The sequence below is a fragment of the Numida meleagris genome, chromosome 5 (assembly GCF_002078875.1).
Source record: "Numida meleagris isolate 19003 breed g44 Domestic line chromosome 5, NumMel1.0, whole genome shotgun sequence".
Lineage (NCBI taxonomy): Eukaryota > Metazoa > Chordata > Aves > Galliformes > Numididae > Numida > Numida meleagris.
Genome location: NC_034413.1, coordinates 28,457,497 through 28,470,630, shown reverse-complemented (window position 1 = coordinate 28,470,630; position 13,134 = coordinate 28,457,497). Strand labels below are relative to the sequence as shown.

General features: G+C 35.7%; 1 protein-coding gene across 2 annotated transcripts in view; it reads right to left on the bottom strand.

The window, feature by feature from the left end:
- BICC1 (BicC family RNA binding protein 1) overlaps window positions 753–13,134 on the bottom strand; it is a 100,535-nt gene continuing 88,153 nt past the window's right edge. For both annotated transcript variants that reach the window (XM_021398993.1, XM_021398994.1), the window contains 6 exons: window positions 12,472–12,511; window positions 11,639–11,793; window positions 9,645–9,798; window positions 6,917–7,077; window positions 4,718–4,817; window positions 753–3,617 (listed from right to left, as the gene is read on the bottom strand). In XM_021398993.1, the coding sequence (XP_021254668.1) occupies window positions 3,487–3,617; window positions 4,718–4,817; window positions 6,917–7,077; window positions 9,645–9,798; window positions 11,639–11,793; window positions 12,472–12,511 (741 nt within the window). In that variant the 3' untranslated portion in view covers window positions 753–3,486. The remainder of the gene's footprint in view (window positions 3,618–4,717; window positions 4,818–6,916; window positions 7,078–9,644; window positions 9,799–11,638; window positions 11,794–12,471; window positions 12,512–13,134) is intronic.

The following is a 13,134-nucleotide window of genomic DNA, read 5'->3' as shown; positions in this document are numbered from 1 at the left end:
GTTAAATTGTTGATCTCTCCCTGTTCCCACATCATTTCCCTGAATAATTACTAGGAGTAGCAAGATAACAGGTTTCTAAAAGGTCAGTGATCCAGGAAAACTGTAATCTGATTAAGTGGAAAGATGTCTGCACAAAATCCATGAAGAAAACAAACACATACTGGAATAATGAAATGCCTAGATGTACAGTGTCAGTTAAGTAAAACTAAATGCATCTCCCTACATTGCAAGTGAACGGACAAGATTGACTCAAAATAACATAAATATTACCTGAGTGCAAAAGCTATGTCTCTTGCTAGATTTCAGCTGGTTCCATTGACAGCATCCTAAATAAAAGATTCCTTTTGTTTCTCAAAAATTGAGCTCTCTTTTACACTGAATGTGAAACTATAATGGCCTCCACAAGAGAATACATACAACCAAAGTAAAAACTTCTATACAGTACATAAAGTGGGAAGACCAAAAGAAAGAACGAAACCTGTGTAAGCCAAACTGCTAACAGCTGCTCTGAACTGAACCTGAAATAACTTAATTCCTTTTGCATTTTTTTTTTAAACAAGGTATAGCAAAATAGGTATTCTCATTTAAAAGCTAACTGTATATCATGTGATATGGGAAGAACACTCAAATGAAATACTAGCGTGTGAAAGAAACGTTGCAATTATATGAAATACTGCTTTTGATAGTTTATTAACAAGCAAGAACCTCTGGAACTGAGTCTAAATAAAAAATACTTCATCAACCAATCAGAATACAAGGCAGTTATATAAATTTATTTTATGTAACATCGATTAGTTTTGAAAATTCCCATTTTTAATGTTTTAATTTCATCTTTACTTTTTAAAAAATCACTAAAAGGACACAACCCACAAAAATACAATCTGTATCTGCTCTATATTTACAGATAACTGGTCACTATTAAGGCACAGATTTAAAACTAACATTTTAATGTAGCAAGTCAAATATTGTGCATAATATAACACTAACAATACGGTATGCTGTACTGTCATATTCCCTTTGTGGAATTAAAATAAGTGAGAAATTTTCTTTTTCCAGTGTGTTCTTTTTTGTGTGAAGCCCTATTGAAAATAATGTTGTTAATGGGAAATTCTTCACTTTGGTGTAGATGATATAAGCACTGCTCAGGAAAAGACCACATCAACTTAATACTGTAATGAGTTCAGTTTCCAAATATATAGTACTGTCTAGATACATAGCATGTACTTATGAAAGATTAAATTTTAAGAGTGTAAAGGTATTTTTGATGCTTTTAAGTTTAGACAAAGTAAGCAAGAAGGGGTTGCAGAAAATACTGTACAAAGTGTTGCTGAATATGTCATTAAAATATTTCAGAAAAAAAAACCTAACTGAAAACAACTTGATTTTCCAATACTAGTCTTAAAAATGAAAATATTTAAATGAAAGCTCATTGGTAAGCACATAAGTTAGTCCATGTCAGTGGAGCTACCTACATGCTTACAAGCAAGCACAAGTGTAAATACTTCTTAAATTAGGAATTGTGGCTTCCACAAGGGTTTGCATGAAGTTGCTCTCGCCTGTGCAACACACACACATATACCTCAGAGATAAGTGGATATTTACCTACAACATTTGAGCACAGTAATTTCGCTGTGAACAGCTGTGTGCATACAAGATGCAGCTCTATCCATTCCAATCTGAAAAACAATTTTAAACCCAGAGTAAGCTACTGCTACTTGATCTACAGTGGAAGTCACCCAGCTATACACCATTAAGTAGATATGGCTGAAATGAGTACTGAGCAGTTATTTTTTGCTAACCACAAGACTTTGTATTATTGCTTGATCATCTATGCCCTCAAGTAATAATTTCTTTAAGTTCCCTTTGTGTGTGCAAATTTATCTATACATCGCTGTTTTCTCACCTTGAAAGAATTATCCATGGAAAGTGTCAAAACTATTTCTCACCCATTTTTGCATAAAACCAACTACTGTAAATGTTACTCTAATGCCTTCTGTTTAAGAGCACTTGACAGTGGTTTATGTCCATTCTCAAAAGGCTTGTACACTGAACATAAATAATACATTACAGTAGAGGTAATTCACAATATTTCTCATGGGAATGCTTTTCAAAAACATAATGCTTGGAAATGTCATATTGCATTGCAGAAAGAGGCACTTTAGGAAGTCCTTCATCATATGAGAACCCTTCATAAATGTATAACAAGACACTTGTAAAGACAGAGGAATAATATTGCCAAATTATTTGGACTTTCACAGTATATGAATGCAATAGTTAGCTCTAGCCACTTATAACATGGACTCTGTTGAACATAACTTGTTTCAGAAATAGTTCATCTCCAGATTTTTAAACACTTCTGCAGCTGACCATTACAAATCTAAATTGAACAAAACATGCTATTACATCCATTTCAAGTTGGTCACTTAATTGCTGCATGCATATTCACGTAAGTAATATTCGTCATTTATTAAATGGCAACAGTGCTGTCTTGTCAAATTAGATTAGTTCTGTTTAATCAAACTGACAGCCCAGAGCTCTAGTTTGATGAATGCCTTTCATTCTCTACCATAAGTCTGCAGTAGATCAGTACAATCTGTTACATACTGTAGGTGTATAGGATCTAAAAATAAAAGTCTGATATAAATAAGTGTCCTTTAGTGGCAGGATACTAAAAATAGCCCTTTGCTTTGAGACAACCATTAAAAACAGTTTTAGCATAACAGGCAGCAGTTAAATATGACGACTGCAAAGGGTTAATATTGCAAGGTCCATTTCGGTCTTTCATTGCATCTGTTAGTGAGTTTCATTGCAAGCAGCACTACGCTGCTTCACGATAGCATAATAGGACTGGTCCACTAGCACGCGGCTTGATTTTAGAACAATTTCTTCAGGTAGCTACTGGGAGGCAGAGAGAGGGGAAATACGCCTAAGAACCAGCTCCAAGTACCATTATAGTGAGATGTGACTTAATGCAGGAACATCTGAAAAAAATTTGATTAGTGCCAATATAAAAATTGATATGGAAATGAGAGGAATAAATTTCCACAGGACAAGAAATCAGAACATGTAAAGTGCAGAAAGACCTCAATAATTATTTTAAGCAGTACCAGAAAAATCCATCTTGATAAAAAGCAAAATCTATGCTCTGGCATCCCAGCCCTTCATTCTTCCTTCATTCAACAAAGTAAAAATTCAGTGCATACATTATAGTTATAGGTAATAAAATACTAAACAAAGAACCCTATATTATTATTATTGCAAAATCTGTCCAATCTACTTGAGTAAAACGTAACCCACATTTGGTGTTTTGAAAGACAACAGACAAAATGTGTTTTCTCTTATTTTTGGCACAGTATTGTGCAGACAAAATGCTTTGGTCCTTGATACCCAGACTCCCAAAGTGCAGAGGGTGGTGTGCAGTGAAGGCTGTCCACAGGATTGCCATGTCCGTCTTTTACAGTTGACTTTTTGAGCCACAACTTAATGCTACCAGCGACCGCTGACACTAGCAATGTCCGAATGATACTGACGTGGCAGTCTTCCACTTGCTCCACCTTCCAGAAATGAGGCACGTATGTTTGATGGATCAAAGAGTTTTCTTCGGTTTTTATTCAGTTCTACGAAGTTAAGAAAAACAACTCTCATCAGAAATAAAATGTATAATATTTTGACTAAAAACCAAACCAATACTTCTATCTAAATAAAAATATTTCAGACAAAATATTATCAACTAAAAATGTCAGTTTAATAGATCTTCAGGATAGTATGAGAGAGACAAGTACATCTATGTATAATTGTAGCATAATCATGCTATGTAAAATAATGACAGAAAATCTTATTAGCCTCTCAATCACTTTCTGATAAACCAGTTCTTTATGTTATAGATAACATCGAAGTGATTTTTCCTAATAAAAATTCATTTTAAAACAACAGGCGTTCACCTCACATTCAAGTAGGCACACTAAGTTTGTATTAGTAAATACTCAAAGTGTTTTTCCTTTCCCCGCCTTTCTGTTCTTGTGAGCAAACTCTGTAATAGATACAAAACCCTGAAGGATTACATAGATCTTTGTGACTGCTACTGAACTAATAAATACATCGTATTTTCACCTTCTTTATCCCATCACTTCAAATGCATAAAGCGCATTAGAAGAGCCTTATTAGAAGAGATGCAACTGGGAGGAAAATGGGCAATCTGAGAAGTTTCCCATTACAGATTTGCTGCTGCCAAGATAGCGAAGACAGAATTCCCATGTAACAGAACTCCATGTAGCAGCATGTTATTTATTGCAATTAGGAAAAATACCCAGCTAGGCATAACACACTAACTAAAATACATTGTAAGAAGCAATATTTTGTCTTCTTTCTGCACATAGGGTACAAGACATCCTCGTAACTGAAGAGAGCTGAAAAAATTCCAAGTAAGGTGTTTCATTCAGACCTACAAATTCTGTAGAAACAATTGACTTAGAACAAAAAAATAAGCAAAAATACACCAAAGCACTATTTCCAGCTAGGATGAGAGTGAAAGCTCCATTAAAATCTGGTTTTAAGTGCCTCCTGATTAGAGGCGAGTCACTATGACCTCTGTGGACTACATCCTTACTTTTCAATCTTATCAAGATCCTCTGCTTACTATAAACACACAACTCAAATGAGGAGAAAACAAAATAATAAAAATCAACAAATGAAAACCTGTGTGAAGTCATTTCTTTACCTGAGATTGCAAGCAGCATTTTTCTTCTGGCACCAAAAGTGGTAATGCCTAGTTCTTTCAAATCTTGATCAGTAAGAGTAAGGAATGTTTGCAGATCAATCTAGAGTACAAAGAAATAGGAAAATTAGGCAAAATATGTATTTCTCCAAAACTACTAGGCTGTAAGTGAGGTTCAGAATGGTCTCACATTTCCCCCCCCCACCACCACACTTGACAGTTCTTTTAGCAATCTATTCTCTGCATGCAAACAGCAATTGGTGTGTTCTGCATACCTTCTTCAAAGTTTCTCAGCTGGCTATCTTTGACAGAAAGCAGTTTTAGAAAAGTACAGAAGATGCAGTTATCACATTTAACTTTGACTACTGAAATTGAGTATTTGGCAGAATTTCTGCAGTGTAATAGGAAACAGCCAGGTAGGTATGCCTGTAGATACAGTAGGTGTTTCAGACTTCACAAAGTTAGAGGATGATTGCCCAACTACTAGTGATGTAATTGAGTTAATTAAAGCATTGAGCATTTCACAACATAGAAAGTGTGTGCAACCATGGACATTTGTGGTTTGTTGCTCCTCATACAACTCACGGAAATATAGTGGAAAATCGTTCAGTTAGAAATTGCTCTGGCCAAACTGCTTGGCTCATCACACTTAATCAGCAACTTTTGAGATTAAAAAATAAAAATGAAAAACCCATCAGACAAAAGCCATTTTTAGTGTTAAAAACCAACACAGCCTTTTCTCTTTTTCAGGCACAGAGAGTAGCCTCACAATAATAGGAAAGGATTAATGACTGGCTAACATGGGCATTATTAAAACATGCAGGGGAGTACAAAGGAGATAAACCTGCCAAACTGCACACAGAATTAACTGAGGCACAGCTGGATTTGAATTCACTCAGACTGAATACTGACCCTGCCACACAGAGTGGCTACACAAATAAAATCCCCCCACAGCAAAAAGCAGTATGATTAGAGATGAGAAGCACTGGCAGGAAATGCACTAGATCTAGCTGCCCTGGGCTAGAAAGCCAACACATTTCAGTGGACTCATGATGATTCTACCAGTGTATACACACGAGTAACTTAGAGTGCAGGAGAAGGTACAAATTTGATTCATGCCTACCCTTGGAATCTTGCTATATAAACTCAAATGCACCTGCAAAGCAGTTTTCCTCTCACAGAAGGAAACCTGAGCACTGGTATGCCACTTGAGCAACTCAAGTGAATGGAAGGTCCTCCCAGTTTGTTCTTTTGAACACATGTACAGTTCTATTAACAAGGCAATCTGTGCAAATACCCTCTTTGCAAGGTCTATTAAGATAAAAGATGCAGATGCAAACTTGAGACCAGCAACTGGTGCAGACTAGATCACTGCTGATAAAGATGCAAAGCAGACATATGAGTCCAGAGCACAGGAAAAACACTAAATCCACCTGCAGTCCTTCTCCTCTATCATGGGTCAGCAGCACGGACACAACTCACAAAGACATACCCATGCTTTGCTCCCTAGTACATCCAATGCCAGCAGTGCGATATGACATACACAGCTGCCCACATAAGACGACAGTGCTTTCAGGACAAGATCAGGTACTCTGTGTGTAAGCCAGCAGGTCTTGCAGTTAGGCTCACTGTGCTTTTGTGACACAGATAGTCTGTCACCAGATTAAGTAATCTACAGATAACCAAATTGACTCTACCTATATAGCATTCTGTGGCCATGAAATATTAGCACCTGACCTAAGCTGAGATATTGTCTTAGTGGGTGCAGAGGTGGAAGACAGTAGGTCCCATACGTGACTGAGCCAATCTTCCCATTGGGAATGGATCAGAGGAAGTCCATTCAACTGGCACACGCAGGATGAAGCAACAAATGAATGTTCGCACACCCCGGCACTGGCTGAAACAATGTCACTGCTGAATGTAGACTAGATTTCCATAACCTATACAGGAAGTTGACTGGCAACTATTAAATTCTGGTTACCATCCTAGTTTACAAGTAAGAGCCAATGTTTAAACTTCCTTGAATGAAAAAAGATATCAGTTTAGTTTTTAGTATAAATCAAAAGGTGCATGACAAAATAGTACCCATGCTAAGCTGACTGGAAATTCACGAAACATACGGTATCTTTGGTCAAGAAACAGAGCAACTACTGTTATAAAACACAATACCAACACAAAGATGCCTTGCAAAAGAATATTGACCTCTTGCTGCTGAAATACGTCTGTATATTTGCCCAAACCAAGTTTGCTGAACAGCTCAGGCAGATCAGATCCCTTGAAGAGGCTGTTAAGGTTACAGCCATTGCTTCCAGTCAGCGAGGAAATGCAGTCCATGTAATTACTGCTACTGAGATAGTGTTCAGCTGAAAGAAAGAGCAATTTTCAGTCACGCCACAGAAGCGCACAGTTCTCAGTCACAATAACATTGCATTCAATTACACCTTCAATTGCCAACTTTAATTTATTTAATTTAATAACAGAAAGGAAAGGAAAAAGCAAAATACAACTTTAAGTGGTGTGAGAGAACAAACAGATTAAGGTGATTTTTCTTGTTAAGTTCCATATTTATTTTCTATTCAAAGATGTTTGAGTGAATCTTCGAAGCAATAAAATCACATTAAGTAAACAGTCACCTGGATACAACTCAGGACCTCATATAGGGGAAAGAACTGCAACACTCCGTTGCTTTTCCCCCTCCTTCAGCTTTTCTCTGCTTTTCTCCAGTAAGTATTTTGGAAAACATCACTGCTCACAAACACAACCAGCTCTTTTTGATTTGGATGGGGATATCATGCTGGAGCATTCTTGGTAGAGGGACCAGAGTAACTGCATGATTTTGTTATTACTTCAGTACGTCACCGACAATAATAAATGATATAGCTTTATAAAGACTACATCTGGAAACATGCTTCTATATAATTTTAAATTACATTCCCCAAAAGGTATAGTAAAAAAAGAATTCTGAAGTTTTTAAAGAAAACAGATTTTGCTGAGCAATCCCTTCCCTCAGCATTTACATACTAGTAATACACAGTGATACTACACAACCAGACAGTTAATTATTCTTCCTCCTGTTGCACAACAACAAAAAAGATGCTGCCCAAGACTGCACCAGGAATCTGTAAATGCGGCCACTTGTTACAGACACCAGAGTATAGACTGAAAGGATACTTTTCCAGGTGAGTAAAATTCAGATTGTCACAGAGCCTTCCGCTATAGCTTCCACTACTGACTGCCAACAGGAGGCTGTAAAAACACCACTTCTCACAAGTGCTATGCTAGGTTTCTTACTTTCCAGGAACAAACTACTTAGAAAGTCTCCAGACTGTTAATTTGATCCCAAGTGCCTCCACCAACCTTGACTTCATTTTGAAAGAGAATTTTATAAGACAGCGAACTATTCAATGTTCATATGGACATTAGGTTTGACAAATGAAGCAGTTACAACATTGGCATTTTAGACTTTAAAAGGTGATGCCTCAATTTCTTCTGCATCAGAGGAAAATAATACTAAAAATAGCCAAAGAAAAATTAATGATCCTACACTCAGGGCAGATTACACAAGACAGTGTACTAAAAGCAATGAAATATTATGAGTTATTTATTACTGAGGCTATCAGGAAGAATTATCATAAAAACAAAGTAGAAGTTCAACAGCACTACGTGACCATAAAATCTTGCATTGTAGTACTCCCATACACTCTCACAATAAAGTAAACACAAACATTAGTCCCTCCAATTCATAGCCGTTTCTTACATCTCCTCCCCACAAACTCCCTTCTCTGGAAAAGCTTTGACTGCATTCTGAGGATTCCCACACTGCCAATACATTCAAGTTTCTAATTTTCTTCTTATGCATAAGTTAATACATTTTTAATCCTTATTTGATTAACCCAAACTTCCATTTTATTCAATTAACTTGTAAATATTGGCATGATTTCAAATAAATTTTTCATCTCTTCTATACTATGAGTACTTAAAATACTGCATGTAGCCATTCAAACTAATACACTTTTTAGAAATATGAATATATCATATATACACGCATATGAATAATTACAAGTGTACCAACCATGAATATTTACTTTAATTGAAACTATCCATTCTTATGATGTCCAACTTTATTTTTATTATCTGTGTTCTTCACAGTTAGTCTGGGATTTAGGTTTTATTCACCTTTGTAAGAAGAACACAACAAAGAAGTAAAAACAGCCATAATGCAGTCAGACAGTATGCTCCCAGATTCTCGATTCCCTTTTTTTGCTGTCTTTCAGAAAGGCATATATTAAGTTACTGATAAATGAAATGAAGTTTCAAAGCATATGTATAAAGTAAAATTGTGATCTGAAAGTTTTAAACTTTTTTTTTTCTTAACAGAAAGAATGCAAACACTTACAACCTGCATTCAAAGAAATGGGTCTTTAAAACCATGTGCTAGGCCAAGCCAAACACATAACCTTATTTTTATCACGATAAAGAGAATGCTTTAAAATTTACCATCAGCACAGTTTATGGCTGCTTCACCAGCTAGCAGATAGCCCAATAAAAGCCTGGCTATTGCTGCACTGATAACAGCAGAAGAATGGTAGTCTAGAAATAAGCTTTATTAAGGTTGTACACCTTGAAAAAGCCTTCCAAGACAGCAAAGAGCTTTCAGCAAGAATGTCTTGAATTTAAAAAATTTCCTCAAAGGTTTTCCTTTTTGGATCATTACTTGTATATTATGTTACATGTTCTTACATATGCTTTTGCTTTCCAATTTGTAAAACAAAAACAGAAGAAAACCCTGAAGCTTATTAATTTATTTTACAAGCAACAATAATTTGAATCCCTATCGATCTTGTCAGGAAATAGAAATACTAGAATAAATATTTACTGGTATCAGTTGGATTTTAAAATCATAATAATCAGATCTTAGGAAATTATTAACCTGATTTATTTTGTTTCCGCTTGGGGCTAGCAATTGAGGAGACAAATTCATGAGCTGTGGGTCCAAGCCCATTACGATCTCTCCAGTTATCAGATTCACTGCCAGTTCCCAGGTGCTCCCGACTGTTGGATCGTGAGAGAGACATTGATGAACCCTATAAGTCACAGAAAGAAAATTTGGGCAGAAAACAGAAGTTTAATTGTGATTCAAATGTTTTCTTTGAAGCAGTTCAGTTAAAAAAACAGCCTTAATACTTTTAAGCATCTTCTTGGCAGTTGATCAATTGGAAAATAATTGCAAACCAGACGCAAAAACAGCAGGTGTTTAAAACATATGCAGTTTAAGGATTTCAAACAGAAGTTTAGAGACCACACTTCAAAACCAATTTCCCAGTATTTCTAAGTTTGTTTCCAAAGGTTCCATGGTATCACATTCCCACACAAGTTGTAGACGAAGCAGTCTGTCTACTGTGTCCCTTCATGGCGAAGAGGTCACTACAGAACATCTAGTTGGAGAGAAGTGGATCCATTATACACTACTTGACAACTACGTTGTATACAACACAATAGCAGCAATTCCGCAATGGTTAGAGATTTTTTTTTTAAAATAGATTTTCACGTTTCTATGAAGACCTTATTATCAACTCTCATCACCACTGCTAGTCAGTGTTCCCAGTTAAGGTAACATCCCCCGAAAATCTGCAGTTAACTATGGAATTAGAGTGGACATACCCCCAAAACTGGGGTGATACCACACACTTGGATGAACTGAAGAAGAGAGAATTCAATGAACAACTTCATATATTTACATGAAATTCTAACTGAAAAGCACAACTTGAGAGTTAAGCAACTTCAGTACTGCTGAAAAAAACTGCTTACTGTTGAAAAAAGCAAAAGCTCCTTGTCATTGTCAAAATCAGGAAGGTGTGAACTAAGGTTAGTATAACTTGACAAATGGAGAATGGAATGGATTTACTCCAAGTCTTCTAAACGAGCAAGAAGGGACTGGGCCTCTACCACAAATTTGATTACCATGAGGGTTAAAAGTTGTAAAGCAAAAAAAGATGTCAGCCAGTGTTTCTGGAAAATTGAATGTCCATTAAAATATCACAGTGAGTTTTAAATATTCAGTGAGCTTATTTTACAAATTAACTTTCCAGACAGTAGACTATAGTACCAATACTATGTCTGTTCAAAGACTAGGCCGTCAGTATATCCCACACAGTTCACATCAAAAACACACTTGTAGGGGAGGAAGGGTGGCAGTACAGCCTCTGATACTAATGACATGGAAGACTGCTAAGTGGAAGCAAGAAGCAAAGAATCCAAGATTTTTATTTTTCCCAGATGTTTCCACAATAGCTCATAGCAAACAAGGAAAACAGGAATCATAACTTTTCACTGGAATGAGCTACGTCTGTGGTTTGTACATAGGCAGACTCCAAGTGACTAAAACACAGAATGTTCTTAGTTAGTATACCTCTGCTTAGAGACCTTTAGTAGTGCATCATAGCTGGAGGAAAACTGCCAGCCCATCTCCATTAGTATAGAAAATAACTTTAAATGAAATTACAGAGTTTGACTGCAACTTTTTCTCTCATCCAAAGTTACTACTTCAAACTCAATACAAACCTCCAAATCTATTACGTATAGTTGAAAGTCACACAAAGTTCATATCAAGTGGGGAACACGACAGTACCCCTCATACTATGGTGAAATATTTCATTTGAATTAAAAGATAGGTACATCCTACAGAAAAGTTGTCCGAAGTCCCAGGCTGGAAGAAACATGTTGCTTACATTTCATAAAGGCAAGTTAGAAATAAAGAAAAAGTTGTCTGCATGGAAGCTGGGAAATGGGTACAGCAAGGAAATGCACTTAAAAGCTAAAAATTATAACTTTTCTTTTTTAAAGTTACAGACTTTTCCCAAAAGTAGCATCTATCACCATCATTCACTAGAAATACTTTTCCAGTACACAGTGGTTTTTATGTACCTCGTATGTAGTTGTCATAGATGGCTTATATGATACATGATTAGCTCTTCTTAGTTCTTTGATTGTTTCTGCAGGCATAGATTTAGAGAAGCCCAACCCACTCCAGGTATTTGTTGGAGTTCTCACTTCTGTTACAACTGGCTTCTTTAACATAGCTGAAAAACGCAGAGACAAATTAGTAAATCTCAACCTTAATAAAGGTGCTGAGATGATGATCCTGAAGTCATGTATGCTGAGACGTCAACACACCAAACATTACATTTTAACACTTCCATTTGCTACATAGATCGAATTCTACCCTTCCTGAGGGCAATTTACTCTGTTGGAAGTTAAGTAAAAGTGACAGGATTGCAAGGAAGTAAAAAATATATGAAGTATCAAAACAAAGGGATTCCATTTCTCTTCTGGTGCAAGCATATTGGGTTTATTTTTTAAGCAAGGTCAAAAGATTCATATATTTTTATGTCCCTCATGAATTCCATAACTTCATCTATTCCTGAAATAATGGTCAAGCTAGCCAATATGACAACCTTCCTAATATTTAAATTTCATTTAAATGAAGTCAATTGCAGCAATTACAGCTGAGAGGTTTTTGAAAAAACATGGTTAAATTGTATATGATGTACTCACACAGTATCCTACGTGCAAATTCTTTAACACCATGATTATTTCATACTACTTTGGTGTTAAAAAACTTCAGAACATGAAAAATATACACATTTCACTATCAGTTTTAAATCTGATTACAAATGGAGCTAAGTAACCGAACCTTTAGAAAATTATTTCAGCAATGTACTCACAAACTTCTCAGAAGTCACTGTTTATCCACATACCTTTGGTTGCTAGTAGCTTCTTCTGTTCATAGTCAAATGCCTAAAAATTGAACATGCAGAAGAAAGTTTACCTATCATTCTAAAATAGATCTTTTTTAAAAAACAGGTTTCTTTTATTTCACAAAGTACCAGTAACTGAAAGTTTCCCCTATATGTAAAACACTCATCCAAATGTAGGTAAATTTTAAATAATTCTCTCTATTTATGTGAGGCTGTAGCACTATTTAGAAACCGAAGGCAGATTTTTTGTAGAAGTAGTGTTTAACATACATCCATAAGACAGAACTAGTGTAGTTACTTCAGTAAACGTCCCTGCAGATGAACCTGAAGTTATAGAAAATGTTGCATTGACATTGTTTATGAGAACTTGTAAAATGTTTTTTCATATAAATAATCATAAAGTAATAAGATTTTGCACACAAATATTTAAGTGTAGATTAATATAGCCATGCAATTTATTTTGTACTGAAATTATTTTATTTATTCAAGTTCAACAGAAGCATTGTTTTTTCCCTCCCTCTTTGTCTTCCTTGACTTAGAGTTGAAGACCAAACCTTTTTTCTTCTTGTTTCTTTACATTCCAAAGAAAGCGAGAAGATGGATGCATGTTTTACTAAATTAAGTTTTTATAAAACATATGATGGTATTTTACTATTTATTCAA